Raw genomic sequence first — 13,576 nt, 5'->3', positions numbered from 1 at the left:
AGGATATTAACAGAATCCTAGGTCATGGGCTATCTCCCTTGTTTTTTGTTTGTTTTTGGTTTTTTCTTTTTGAGACGGAGTCTCCCTCTGTTGGGAGGGAGTGGCACAATCTCAGCTCACTGAAAACTCCATCTCCCAGGTTCAAGCAATTCTCCTGCCTCAGCCTCCCAAGTATCTGGGACTGCAGGCACATGCCATTATGTCCCACTAATTGTTGTATGTTTAGTAGAGATGGGGTTTCACCATGTTGGCCAGGATGGTCTCGATCTCCTGACTTCATGATCTGCCCTCCTTGGCCTCCCAAAGTGCTAGGATTCCAGGTGTGAGCCACCACGCCCAGCCAGCTTTTTTAAAAAAAGTGTTCTGTTGCCCAGGCTGGAGTGCAGTGGTACAATCCATAGCTCACTGTAGTCTTGAATTCCTGGGCTCAAGTGATCCTCCTGCCTCAGCCTCCCTAGTAGTTGGGACTATGGGCACAAGCCACCATACCTGGCATTTATTTTGCTTTGGGTAGAGGCTTGTAGTTCAGAAGAAAGAGAATTGTTGAAAGAATGGAGTAAAGCTGCTGAAATGGGACAGGGCATCTCTGGAGGCTTTTTATAGCAGTTTGACCATCACTGCACAGCTTCTTAGGAAGCGAGCATCTTACCCTGTCAGATGGCACCCTGTCCATTTCCAGCTACCATGGGCAGCCAATTCCAGAGCAGGATGGAAGGCTGGTGACCTCTGGTCATGACTTGCTAATTTGGGGACAGGCTAAGTTGACCAGCTCATCACGGTTTCCCTGGACTTCACTGGTTTTAGCACTGAAGGTGCCATGTCTCAAAAATTCCCTCAGTCTTGGGCAGACCAAGACAGTCGGTTACCTAGTCCAAGCTGTCATGCAGTCCACCTGGAAGCACAGAGTGAGGTGACAATGTCCCAGCTTCACAGTGAGACTTGGACACGTTACTCCCTCTGCCTATAAAATGAGGGGCAGAAAAATATGATGCTTTTGTCTCAGGCTTGATAGCAGAACTGAGGCCAGACTACCTGGCCTCAGTTATTCATTTTGCCCAGAATAATCCCACATAGGGAAGAATCTGCCACAACCACTGTGGACTTTTTGGTGTATTTTTCAGAAGCTGTTTGGTGACTGGAACCCATCTCCAACATCACATCTTTCTGCAGAGTAGTTGGTGGTGTTTCAAATGGTGGATTTTCCAACTAACAGAAACAGTGGGCCTGGGTAGATGAGGGAGCTTGGCTTCAGAGGCCAGGGTGCATACTCGGGTGAGGAAGCAAATCTGTAACCCAGGAGCCACCCTGACAGCTATTTAGCCAGAGGAAGGTTGTCATGAGGCAGAAATGGCCATGTCCCCTCACCCTCCTCCATTCACAACTGACCACTAAGGTCCTGAAATTAAGATACTATCCAGACTCATAAAAGATGTTTCCTTCCAACAGAAACAGTGGCCCCCTGACTCCTAGTTGAGTGCACACTTCTAACCAGGCCTCTTAATTTCTCTCCCACTTAAATGGCAGCTCTGAAGTTTCTGGGCTGCCAGCCTCCCATTGTCTTGAACCCATGCTCCTCAGAGACCAGGTGCTAACATCTCCCCTGTTGACGCTATGGAAGCGATGGAGTGGTGGAATTGATATAGGTTCCTATGAGTAGGAGGTGAGGTGTCCTAGGGTAAGGGGAGTCTCTTGAGCAAAGTCCCCTCTGTGATGGGGCTCCCTGCAGGGAAATCTAGGAGCAGATTTCTAGACAGTGAGGTTCCCCACTGGAAAAAAAGAAAGGGACACTTGGGAAGAAGTGTGGGGCCATTCCCACAAAAATCTATATGGGGGATTATAGGGCATCTCGTCCTACTCCAGCACTGCTTAAAGTTAAGGTGAAAGAAAGAGATTGGGGGATTGAAATCCTTTGGGAATGGGTATCCTGGGTGGCTGTCCTCAAGTGCTGATGGGCTGGGTCACTTGGGGACAGCTCATAGTCCTCAGGCAGACCACGGTGTCCTTGGGGGTTAACAGGAGAGGTCAAATGGATCAAGAGCTTGTGCTGCAGGCAGACATTGGGAGGTTGATGCTGTGCCCACCAGGGTAGGCAGTGGGCAGGCGTCATGGGGCAGCTAATCAGAGGAGGTGGGGGACTGCAGAGGAAACAAGTGATCCTGCTGCAGCTGAGCTGTCCTTGGAGGGTGGGAGCCAAGAGAAGGGGAGGAGGAGAGGGGGTGGGGAAGGACATTCCACAGGCTTTTTTGGCCCCTGCCAGAGACAGAAGGGGGTCAAAGAGAAAAGGAAAGGAGCAAGCCGGAAGCCAGACAACAAGAGCATCAAAACAAGGCTGTTTTTGTGTATGAGGAACTTTGCCTGGGAGATAAAATTAGACCTAGAGCTTGCTGACAGGGAGTCTGAAGCGTGGGACATAGACCATTCACTGGGATGGCAAGGGAATTCTGTCCCTGAGGACAGGACTGAAGCTGGGGTAAGATGCTGCTCTGGGAGATGGGTGGACCTGACCTGTCTTCTCCCTGTCTTGGATGGGATTGGGGCTCAAAGTCAGAAAATGATTTGGTCACTGGCAGAGCTGGCAGTGGGGATGGACAGGCAGGAGGTGAGGACCCTAGCATCCTGACTCCTAATCTAGAGCCCCTGTGGCCTCCTTCATGCGGATGAGTGGCCAGGGCTGGCAGAGATGAGGACGGTGCTGGATTCCTGGAGGCTCTGCTGGAAGATTGTGGGGGCTAGGGATCTTCATTAGTGCCTTTCTTTCTCCCTTCCCTGCCTCTCCACTCAGTGTCCCTGAGTGAAACCAGGTGAAGCACAGCTTTCTCTCTCCCACCCTTGTCCTGATCCCCAGACTGACTGCTGGGTTATTGTGGATTTGTGCAGAGAGGCAGGATTTCTTGGAATTCCCCAGACTTATTAGCTGCCAGACAACAAGAGCTGCTGCCCCAAAGTCCACCCTTTTTCTGTTGCCATATAATTAATTGTCTAAGCTGGGACACTTTTGAGAGTGAAAGGGCACAATTAATCATGACGTCAGGACAACAGGCATAAACTGGGATCTATGGTCGCCACTGGACCTCACAAATATCATAGGTAAGAAAAGCCCTGGGTTAGGCTGGTCTCAGGACACTTAGCCTCCACCTGCTGGTTCCAGTTTTGGGTTCCAGTTTTTTCCTCCCCTCTGTCCAGGTGAGCACTACGGCTATAAGCAGCTGTGAGGACTTGAGAGGCGACAGCCTGGAAGTAGCTCCTAGCAGACTTTTTCCTCTAACCTCCCTTTGCAGGAAGACTTTGGCCATCTTATCTCCCCAACTCTAGCTGTGACTCCACAGTGGTCTGGGGTAGTCCCCACTAGCTTGGCTAACCCCCAGAGAGTGAGTCAGTTTCTGCAGCTGGCCCTTGTCCATTGTCTGGGGGTGGCACGTGGGTATTGTGAAGCAGAGCTGAACCCAGCACTGCCAGGCACCCCACAAAGGAGGCTGACCCCCAAAGGAGAGGAGAATCTTTAGGGTCTAGAGCCGACCATGAGAGTTGGGGGAAATGGTCCCTCTTCTGAGCTGGGGATAGTGTAGAACAGGCTTCTACAGAGGAGTCAGACCATTCTCTGCCTACCACCCACTGTGGGTCATAATTTAGGCCAGACCCCCTCCTGTACTGCTGGCTCTGGGAAGAGGGGTAAGGAAACAACTTAGGGTGCTTCCCCTGATATGTCCCTCACAGGTGGGGGCTGTCAAAAGCTCTGGAGGCCCAGCTGTCCTTCAGCCTTCGCCAGGCTCTTCAATCATCCCTTAGCTAGTCCCTCCCAGCTGCCTTCCACCCACAGTCAGCATCCACTGGCAGGTTACTCTTCTCTCCCAGGGCCCAGGGTCAGATTCGGGTGTGGCTCAATGTCTGAAGTAAGGGGTAGGATCAGCTATATTGAGCGCTGGGCCGTGAACCTTGGGGATTGAGCACTGGCAGTAGAATCTGTACCTCAGTCCCCCAGCTCACTGACCAGTAGTGACAGGAGGCACGGAACCCCCTGCTGGTTGACCTGCCTGGCACAGGCAGCTCTCTTCTCTCCTACCTCCTTCCCTCATCCCCTGCCCCATTCTGAGGCTCTGTACTCTCCTTTTGGGTCTAATGCCTTTGTCTGCTCTATCGTATTCACTCTGGCCTTACTTCCTGGCCTGAGACAGTCCCTGTCTAGGCCAGAACCCCAGGAAAGGCAGCCTCAAAAAACATGCTGCTGAGAGGGAGACCAGAACTGGAGTTCCTCAGTTCTCAAGAGCAGTTGCCAGAGATTTGGGGGTGTCCAGGGCTCTTCTTGGACCCTGGGGCCCTTCCTGGCATCTTGGATGGGGGAGGCTTGCGAGCAGGTGAGGGAGGGATGGTGAGCACTTCCTCTGGCTGGGCTGCAGTTTCTTTCTCTTCTAACCACAAGTGCTTTCCCTTTCCCTCTTGCCTTCTCCTGTCTTCCGTCTCCTTCCTCATTCTTCCCTTCCCATCACCTCCTACCTACTCCACCCACCCCACTTCCCCCAGATCAAGCGTTTCCTGGAGGACACCACAGATGATGGAGAACTGAGCAAGTTCGTGAAGGATTTCTCAGGAAGTGAGAGCTGCCACCCACCAGAGGCTAAGACCTGGGCATCCAGGCCCCAGGCCCCAGACCTCTATGATGATGACCTGGAGTTCAGACCCCCTTCGTGGCCCCAGTCCTCTGACAGCCAGCAGTACTTCTGTGCCCCAGCCCCTCTCAGCCCATCTGCTAGGCCCCGCAGCCCATGGGACAAGCTTGATCCCTGTGATTCTTCTGAGGTAGAGCCCCCAACCCTACCTTTGCCTTTCAGTGGGCTGCTGCAGGAAGACCGGGGTGGTGTGTGTGTGTGTGTGTGTGTGTGTGTGTGTGTGTGTGTGTCTGGGACCTCTTTCAGTCCTTTTTCAGCCCTAGCTCTGTGATATCTGCCCCCAAGGGCACTGGAAACTAACAGTTTAGCAATGGCAGGAGGCCCAGTTGGTGGCCTGAAATAGGAACCCACAGGAGTCTGGCACTGCTTCTTAAAGGCTGGGGCAAAGACCTGAAAGGGAGAGAAGATCAGTGCTGGGTGCCAGGGCCCCTTCAGCTCCTTGTCCTGACGCATTCTGCCTTCCTGTCTGCTAGGATGACAAGGAGTATGTGGGCTTTGCAACCCTCCCCAACCAAGTCCCCCGAAAGTCCATGAAGAAAGGTTTTGATTTTACTATCATGGTGGCAGGTAGAAAAGGGGCAGGGCTGGGTTGGGCAGGGTGTGTTTCAGGTGGGGATGGTGTGTGTGTCCATGAGTGGGAAGGGAGTAGAGGTTGAAAGGAGCAAGCAGTGAGCGGCTGTGCCTCTTTGCCAAATAGCCAGGAGTTATTGGCCTCTGAGAGTGTATGTATATGGGGTTGGGGTGGAGTGGGGGTACAAATTGGTTGCAAAGAACATTTGACCAACCGTTTTCTAGTATTTGCCTCTTTTGTGTGACCTTGAGCAATCTCTTGCTCTCCCAAGCCAATCTCTGTGCTTCCTTCAAGCTCTAAAATACTATAGTTAGTCTAGTTCCAATTAGATAAGAAAGCAGTTTCCTCTAAACCTTAATCCAGTGGAGTTGCTTTTTGGCTATAGATCTTACCTTCTGATTTGGTGCCTGTGTCCTCTCTCCTCTCAGGAGAGTCTGGCCTGGGCAAATCTACACTTGTCAATAGCCTCTTCCTCACTGATCTGTACCGGGACCGGAAACTCCTTGGTGCTGAAGGTAAGGAAAGGAGAGGACAATCAGGCAGACTTGTCTTGGGAAATTAAACTCACTCCAGAGTCTGGGGGATGGGACTCTCCCCCACATGCTGGAAACAAAGGCTTCCTAGAGAGACTGACAGCAGCTCTCCATAGGCCTATCTGCCTGGCAGCTCACCAGCCAGCTCCCTAAAGATTTGGGTGCTGAAGCAGGGCAGGGACCAGAGTCTTGCACTCTGAATGAGTCTCTGACCCCCAAGGATTCCAGGAATCCAAGAAAAAGAAAACGGATCAGAGAAGAGGCTGGGGCCAGAGCCAACAGCCACTGGCATTTCCTGTGTTGGGAAATATACTTCTTGCTGGTTCCCAGGGAACAGTCCCCCAGGCAGCTTGGGGGTGGAGAGGGCAATGTGGATGAAGCAGTATGGGCAACGAAGCTGTTTGGGGTGGGCGGTTCATTTCGACTGGGGGTCCCTGCCCTTCCCCTGGCCTCAGTTTCCCCCTTCTCCAGAGCGGATCATGCAAACCGTGGAGATCACTAAGCATGCAGTGGACATAGAAGAGAAAGGTGTAAGGCTGCGGCTCACCATTGTGGACACACCAGGTTTTGGGGATGCAGTCAACAATACAGAGTGGTATGTCTGACTAAGCACAATTCCAGCTGCCCCTGAGCCACCCTTCTCCATACACACACAGATATACATATAGGCCCAGATAGAGTCATACTTATCAGGAGTTATATGACCTTGACCATGTAACTTCCCTTACTTGACAGCCACCCCCTCCTTTATAAAGTAAGAGGAAAAGGATTGGAATAGGTGACTTCTAATGTTCTGCTAATGTTCCAGTTCTGCCCTATGACTCTTTAATGGGGTACAGACATAAGAAAGAAGAGGCTGAGGCAGGAGGATCATTTGAGGCCAGGAGTTCAAGACCAGCCTGGGCAACATAGTGAGATGCCATTTCTACAAAAGTTTAAAAAATTAGCTGGGCATGGTGGCATGGGCCTGTAGTCTCATTTACTGGGGAGGCTGAGGCAGGAGAATCACTGAGCTCAGGAGATCGAGGCTGTAGTGAGCCGTGATCACACCACTGCACTCTAGCCTGGAAGACAGAGTGAGACCAAAAAAGAAGGAAAAAAAAAACAGATAAGAAAGAAGAGCCTCAAAAAGCAAACACATGTGAAGTGTGAAAACATGTAGGACAGAGTTTGATTACATAGTAGATGCTCAATAAATAAACTCACACTTTTTCCTTTCACTAGCAACAGTCTAGGTGCCACAAACAAGGGTACCTAAATGTTGAAGGGCTGGTCATGAATGGAGGGAGGGTAAAGGTGAGGAAGAATAGGCAAAAGGGAAAAATGGTGGAACTGTGTTTAAACTCCAGGTACTTTCTAGGCTACCTGGTGAAAGAAAAGCTGGCTTTACCACAACCTCCTATCATTTGGGCTTTTTTATTTTTCAGGTGCTAGAGGGATGCTTAGCTAATGGTCTGACCTAAGTGAGTAGATGAAGAGGGGAACTGATGAGATTGACAGGAGAAAAGGTGATACCTTTGATGAAGAAGTTAGGCAGGTGGTGCTAAGAGCCCTAGACAGAGAGTTCAGATCTTGATTGGCATTTAGTAACTTCATGATCTTCAGCAAATGATCTTCTTAAATCAGTTTATCTACTGTCTCTTACCTTCCATAATACTAATAACTTCATTTTCCAGGCACCTCACAGTTTAAAGTGCACCTCCATATGTACTCATTTTGTCAGACATTTATTTAATTAAAACATACCAGCCCTTAACTACCTCTCCAATTGATCTGAACATCACCCAGCATGATGCATGCACACTCAAGAGTGCAAAGGGCAGATGGCCGACCACTAACAGCTCAGGATTGTAGCTCCCAGTGAAAGCTCAGAGAACGAGACGATGCCACACCATTAGACGAATTTTCGTCACTCACCGATTAGCCGATTCCCAGTGGAGGAGCCTCACGGGTCGCCAGCGCGACTCTTGTGGCTGCCGCAGCGGTTTTGCCGGCGTCTCGGCGCAGCAGCTCTTCACGCAGAGCCAACGGGACTGCTTCCCCTACTGACCGGAGTTTGGAGCTCCAGGAAGTCAGAGCCGCTTGTTGCGGACTCAAGAGGGAAGCCAGACCAGAGATTCCCGGGCAGAAGAGCACCATCAGTCTTATCGCTGCTATTTAGGCTGCCACAGTGGGTTGCTCGGATCCCAGCACTGGGAATCAATAAGTCGGACGTCGACTCAGAAAACTAATTAGAAAGGCGGTTCATCTACAATGAAGGGAAAAAAACAGCCTAAGAAGGCCGAGTATACTCAAAATCAGAACCCATCAGCAACGGAACAAGCCCGGATGGAAAAGGACTCATCAGCAACCGAACAAGCCCTGATGGAAGAGGACTCATCAGTAATGGAACAAGCCCTGATGGAAAAGGACTGTGTTCCATTATCTGAAGTAGGCTTTAAAAGGTGGATGATAAGAAACTTCTGGGAGTTAAAGGAACTTGTTCTAACCCAATGTAAAGAAACTAAGAACTTGGAAAAAAGATTAGATGAAATGTTGAAAAGAATAGACAATATAGAGAGGAATACAAATGAACTTATGGAGTTGAAAAATACAACACGAGAACTCAGTGAAATATGTACAAGCTTAAACAGCCGAATGGATCAAGCAGAAGAAAGGGTATCAGAGGTAGAAGACCAACTTAATGAAACAAAACGACAAGACAAGAATAGAGAAAAAAGGATAAAAAGGAATGAGCAAAGTCTCCAAGCAATATGGGACTATGTGAAAAGACCTAATATACGCTTGATTGGTGTACCTGAATGTGAGGGAGAGAATGAAGTCAAGCTGGAAAATACTCTCCAGGACATTATCCAGGAAAATTTTCCTAATTTAGCAAAGCAGGACACTATTCAACCCCAGGCAATACAGAGAACACCACAAAGATATTCCTCAAGAAGACCAACCCCAAGGCACATAATCATTAGATTCACCAAGATCGAAACGAAGGAGAAAATATTAAGGGCAGCCAGAGAGAAAGATCAAGTCACCCATAAAGGTAAGCCTATTAGGCTTACAGCAGATCTCTCAACGGAAACCCTACAAGCTAGAAGAGAGTGGGGGCCAATATTCAATATACTTAATCAACAGAACTTTCAGCCCAGAATTTCATATCCTGCCAATTTAAGCTTTACATTTGAAGGAAAAATAAAATCTTTTAGGAACAAGCAAGTACTCAGAGATTTTATTGCCACCAGGCCTGCTTTACAAGAACTTCTAAAAGAAGCATTATACACAGAAACGAACAACCAGTATGACCCTTTCTAAAAATACATCAAAAAGTAAAGAGCATTAACATAAAGAAGAATTTTTATCAACGAAAGGACAAAATAGTCAGTTAACAACAAATGGCAGCAACCCTAAATTTAAATCGACCAAATCTCCCAATCAAAAGATACAGACAAAATCTAACGGTATATCCAAAGATATACATAGACTGAAAATAAAGGGTTGGAAAAAAAAAAAACAAAAACGTACCAACCAAATGGAGAGCAAAAATAAATAAATAAGAAGCAGGAGTTGCAATTTTCACATTTGACAAAATAGATTTCAAAGCTACAAGGATACAAGGGTAAAAGGATTAATGTAATAATAAGAGATCTTAACACCCAGATACATAAGACCCATAATGAGATTTAGATTCAATGAGACAACAAATTGATAACAATACCCGGGACTGGAACTAAGATCCAGAACAAATAAACTCAATAGAGCTCTCCATGTTAAACAACAAAATATATATTATCCACAAAATCTAACGATATATCTGAAGATATACAAAGACTCAAAACAAGGGGATGGAAAAAAACTCACCAACCAAATGGAGAGCAAAAATAAATAAATAAAAAGCAGGAGTTGCAATTCTCACACTTAATAAAATAGATTTCAAAGCTACAAGGATGCAAGGGTAAAAGGATTAATGTAATAATAAGAGATCTTAACACCCAGATACATAAGACACATAATGAGATTTAGATTCAATGCGACAACAAATTGATAACGATATCCAGGACTTGAACTCAGAGCCAGAACAAATAAACACAATAGAGGTCCCCATTTTAAACACATAAAATATGCATTAACCACTTTAAACACTCAAAATATTGATCGGCCATTATTGAAACCCATTTTAGGAATGAAGTAATATTCCTTTTTCCCTCTTTTTCTTTTTTTCCCCTTCTTTTTCTCTTTAAAAAAAAAATAATAATAATTTTTTTAAAATAAAGAGAGTATAGCTGGTTATAGAAAAAAAAAAAAAAAAAAAAGAGTGCAAAGGGCTATTTATAGCATACTGGTGAATTTTAACAATGCTAATTGCAGGACCAGAAACATAATTTGTTGGGCCCAGTGCAAATGAAAATGTAGGGCCCTTCGTTCAAAATGTTTAAGAATTTCAGAATTTTGGCAACAGCAAAGCATCAAATCAGCTAGAATGTATTGAGTACATACTAGATGTCCAGCCTGTGCTGGACATTTTACGGGATTTAGAACAAGCATGAATGATTCCTATCCCTGAGAGGCTTATAGTCAAGTGGCAACAGGGAAGCAGGGGAGGTGGGGGTAGTTCTCTAACAATGTTTCAATCAGATAGCGACTTAAATTAGTAAATGGGTCAGGCAATGTGTAGTGGCAAATGCACTGAGCTGTAGAGGCTCAGATGGGTAGTGAATTTACTAGCTAAATGACCTAGAGCAAGTCCTCTCCCTGCCATTTTTTTTTCTTTGAGACAGGTTCTCACTCTATTGCCCAGGCTGGAGTGCAGTGGCCTGATCAACCACCTCCCCAGGCTCCCTGGACTCAGGTTATCCTCCCACCTCAACCTCCTAAGTAGCTGGGACTACAGGTGTATGCCAGCTAATTTTTTTGTAGTTTTTTGTAGATGGGGGTGTAGCTATATTGCCCAGTCTGTTGTTGAACTCCTGGGCTCAAGTGATCCGCCTACCTCAGCCTCCCAAAGTGCTAGAATTACAGGCGGGAACTACCACGTCGGGCCTGGAACAAGTCTGTTAGCTGCTCTGGGTTTAGTTTCTGCATGTATGAAATGAGAGTGATGGTGATCATAATGCCTAATGTCCACCTGTGAGGGCAGTGAGGATTAAACAAGATAATAGAAGCGCAAAGGATATGAAATTGAGGTTCTTGGGGAAATTTATTAATTTATTTATTTGTTTTGCTCTGTAGTGAAGAGAAGGAGAGAAGTAGAAGAGATGGAAGAGATGGTTCTTATGGCTTTGAAGGATAGCATGTGTTTGGAGAGGTAGAGGAGAGGGTAGAAACACATGAGCAAAAAGGCTCTGAGGTTAGACTGGAAACCTGACTTAGGGTTTCCCTGGCTTCCAGTTGGTGTTTGCCTGCAGCCCTACCTTGCTTTTTTTTTTTTTTTTTTTTTGAGACAGTCTGACTCCATTGCCCAGGCTGGAGTGGCATGATCTTGGCTCACTGCAACCTCCACCTACTGGATTCAAGTGATTCTCCTGCCTCAGACTCCCAAGTAGCTGGGACTATAGGTGCACACCACCCACACCCAGCTAATTTTTGTATTTTTAGTGGAGACAGGGTTTCATCATGTTGGTCAGTCTGGTCTCAAACTCCTGACCTCAAGTGATCCACCCTCCTCTGCCTCCCAAAGTGCTGAGATTACAGGCGTGAGCCACCACACCCAGCCTATTCTTACTCTTTTGTTTGATCACCTGGGCCCTTTTCCTGTCATCAAACTAGTAGTTATTAAACTCTGCCTGAGTACTCAGGCTTTTGTATCAAGACGAGATATACACCATCCCATTCAGGAATTTCCCTGAAGATTTGGTGAAGCAAGCCAGGGAATAACAACGTCTTGAAAACACTGCTCAGGGAGGGGCTACTTCTCTGTAGTCCCAAAGCTCACTAGGTGGCGCCCACGCTCACAGTTTCTCTGCTTGTCTGTCCCTGCCCCAGCTGGAAGCCTGTGGCAGAATACATTGATCAGCAGTTTGAGCAGTATTTCCGAGATGAGAGTGGCTTGAACCGAAAGAACATCCAAGACAACAGGGTGCACTGCTGCCTGTACTTCATCTCACCCTTCGGCCACGGGTATGGTCCAAGCCTGAGGCTCCTGGCACCACTGGGTGCTGTCAAGGGAACAGGCCAAGAGCCCAGGGGCAGGGCTGCCACTAGCAGGTGGTCATAGATTCCTGTTCTCCAGGCTCCGGCCATTGGATGTTGAATTCATGAAGGCCCTGCATCAGCGGGTCAACATCGTGCCTATCCTGGCTAAGGCGGACACACTGACACCTCCTGAAGTGGACTGCAAGAAACGCAAAGTGAGGGAAGCTGGTGATGGGAGGGGATCAGGTGGGCTTCTAGAAAGGATGTGGTCCCCAGAACTGTGGGCCCTTCATCTGTTTGCCAGATCCGGGAGGAGATTGAGCGCTTTGGAATCAAGATCTATCAATTCCCAGACTGTGACTCTGATGAGGATGAGGACTTCAAATTGCAGGATCAAGCCCTGAAGGTGAGACCACTCTAGGGCATCCCCTTCCCATCTTGTTTCTTCTGGGTGGAAAAAGGGAGTAGAATTCTATATTCAGGCGATCAGGGTGGGAAAGGACCCTGGCTTCCCAGAGTGAAGCAGAGAAGATGACGATACAGGTGGAAAGAAACAGGTGAGAACAGAGGGTGTTGACAGGCACCCCTAACCTCTTCCAGGAAAGCATCCCATTTGCAGTCATTGGCAGCAACACTGTAGTAGAGGCCAGAGGGCGGCGAGTTCGGTGCCGACTCTACCCCTGGGGCATCGTGGAAGGTAAAGCACTGAGCCTGTGACCAGGGTATCCCCTTGCCCCTCAGTGGCTCTATCCTACCTATGCCTCTGGCTGACCCCTAGCCTTGCTATGCAGTGGAAAACCCAGGGCACTGCGACTTTGTGAAGCTGAGGACAATGCTGGTGCGTAGCCACATGCAGGACCTGAAGGATGTGACGCGGGAGACACATTATGAGAACTACCGGGCACAGTGCATCCAGAGCATGACCCGCCTGGTGGTGAAGGAACGGAATCGCAAGTATGACCAGAAGCCAGGACAAAGGTGGCAGGGGGGATCCCAAGCCTAGCCTTGGGTGAGACCAAACCTTTCTTTTGTTCTTCTATAGGCCCAATCTAAGTGGGTACTGGGGTCCTCCTAGCCTCACCAACCCTTCTCTCCTCTTAGCAAACTGACTCGAGAGAGTGGTACCGACTTCCCCATCCCTGCTGTCCCACCATGGGCAGATCCAGAAACTGAGAAGCTTATGCGAGAGAAAAATAAGGAGGTGAGAGCAGTATGGGATATAGGGGAGGTCCCCTGTTTGATCATCAACATTGATATCTCTTGGTTTGGTAATAGAAAGATCCCTGGCTCTGCTGCCTGTTTGGGTCCTGGATAGGTCAATAGGTGATTCTGTCCAGAGTCTCCATCATACCTCAGGGCTACCAAGGTCCTGGCTTAAGGGATTAGAAATTTGGAGCACTTCCCCAATACTAAAGGACTCTCCAAAAAGGCCCATTTTTATGCCTATATCTATTCCAGCTCCGGCGGCTACAGGAGATGCTACACAAAATACAAAAACACATGAAGGAGACCCATTAACTGGCTTTCAGCCCTGGGTATTTAAATCTCTTCCTCTTCCTGTCCATGTCGGCCCCTCCCAGCACCAGCTGTGCTCAGGCCCCTTCAGCTATTGCCACTTCGCCTTACATCCTGCTGACTGCCCAGAGACTCAGAGGAAATAAAGTTTAATAAATCTGTAGGTGGTT

At 48.0% G+C, this 13,576-nt stretch overlaps 2 protein-coding genes across 7 annotated transcripts in view; one reads left to right on the top strand and one right to left on the bottom strand.

Annotated features, from left to right (window-relative positions):
* Positions 1–5,813, bottom strand: part of LOC144582554 (26S proteasome non-ATPase regulatory subunit 3-like) — a 25,853-nt gene extending 20,040 nt beyond the window's left edge. For both annotated transcript variants that reach the window (XM_078372740.1, XM_078372741.1), the window contains exon 1: positions 5,628–5,813. The gene's annotated coding sequence lies outside the window, so the exon portion shown is untranslated. The remainder of the gene's footprint in view (positions 1–5,627) is intronic.
* The window catches only part of LOC100388347 (septin-4), a 16,232-nt gene extending 2,656 nt beyond the window's left edge, over positions 1–13,576 (top strand). The window contains exons 1-12 of one of the 5 annotated variants that reach the window (XR_013535483.1): positions 2,305–2,470; positions 4,519–4,794; positions 5,138–5,231; positions 5,664–5,750; positions 6,240–6,363; positions 11,742–11,876; positions 11,989–12,106; positions 12,196–12,297; positions 12,492–12,588; positions 12,670–12,845; positions 12,993–13,092; positions 13,350–13,576. Coding sequence is in view for 4 of the 5 variants with exons in the window: in XM_078372735.1 (XP_078228861.1) it covers positions 2,342–2,470; positions 4,519–4,794; positions 5,138–5,231; positions 5,664–5,750; positions 6,240–6,363; positions 11,742–11,876; positions 11,989–12,106; positions 12,196–12,297; positions 12,492–12,588; positions 12,683–12,845; positions 12,993–13,092; positions 13,350–13,409 (1,485 nt within the window). In the remaining variant the exon portion in view is untranslated. Of the gene's footprint in view, positions 1–2,304; positions 2,471–4,518; positions 4,795–5,137; positions 5,232–5,663; positions 5,751–6,223; positions 6,364–11,741; positions 11,877–11,988; positions 12,107–12,195; positions 12,298–12,491; positions 12,589–12,669; positions 12,846–12,992; positions 13,093–13,349 lie in introns of those variants that run through there. The other 4 variants (XM_078372735.1, XM_078372737.1, XM_078372736.1 and 1 more) reach the window with 4 other exon arrangements.

This window comes from Callithrix jacchus, chromosome 5 (assembly GCF_049354715.1).
Source record: "Callithrix jacchus isolate 240 chromosome 5, calJac240_pri, whole genome shotgun sequence".
Classification (NCBI taxonomy): domain Eukaryota; kingdom Metazoa; phylum Chordata; class Mammalia; order Primates; family Cebidae; genus Callithrix; species Callithrix jacchus.
The sequence above is the reverse complement of the archived record's forward strand: the minus strand, read 5'-3'. Positions and strand labels throughout refer to the sequence as shown.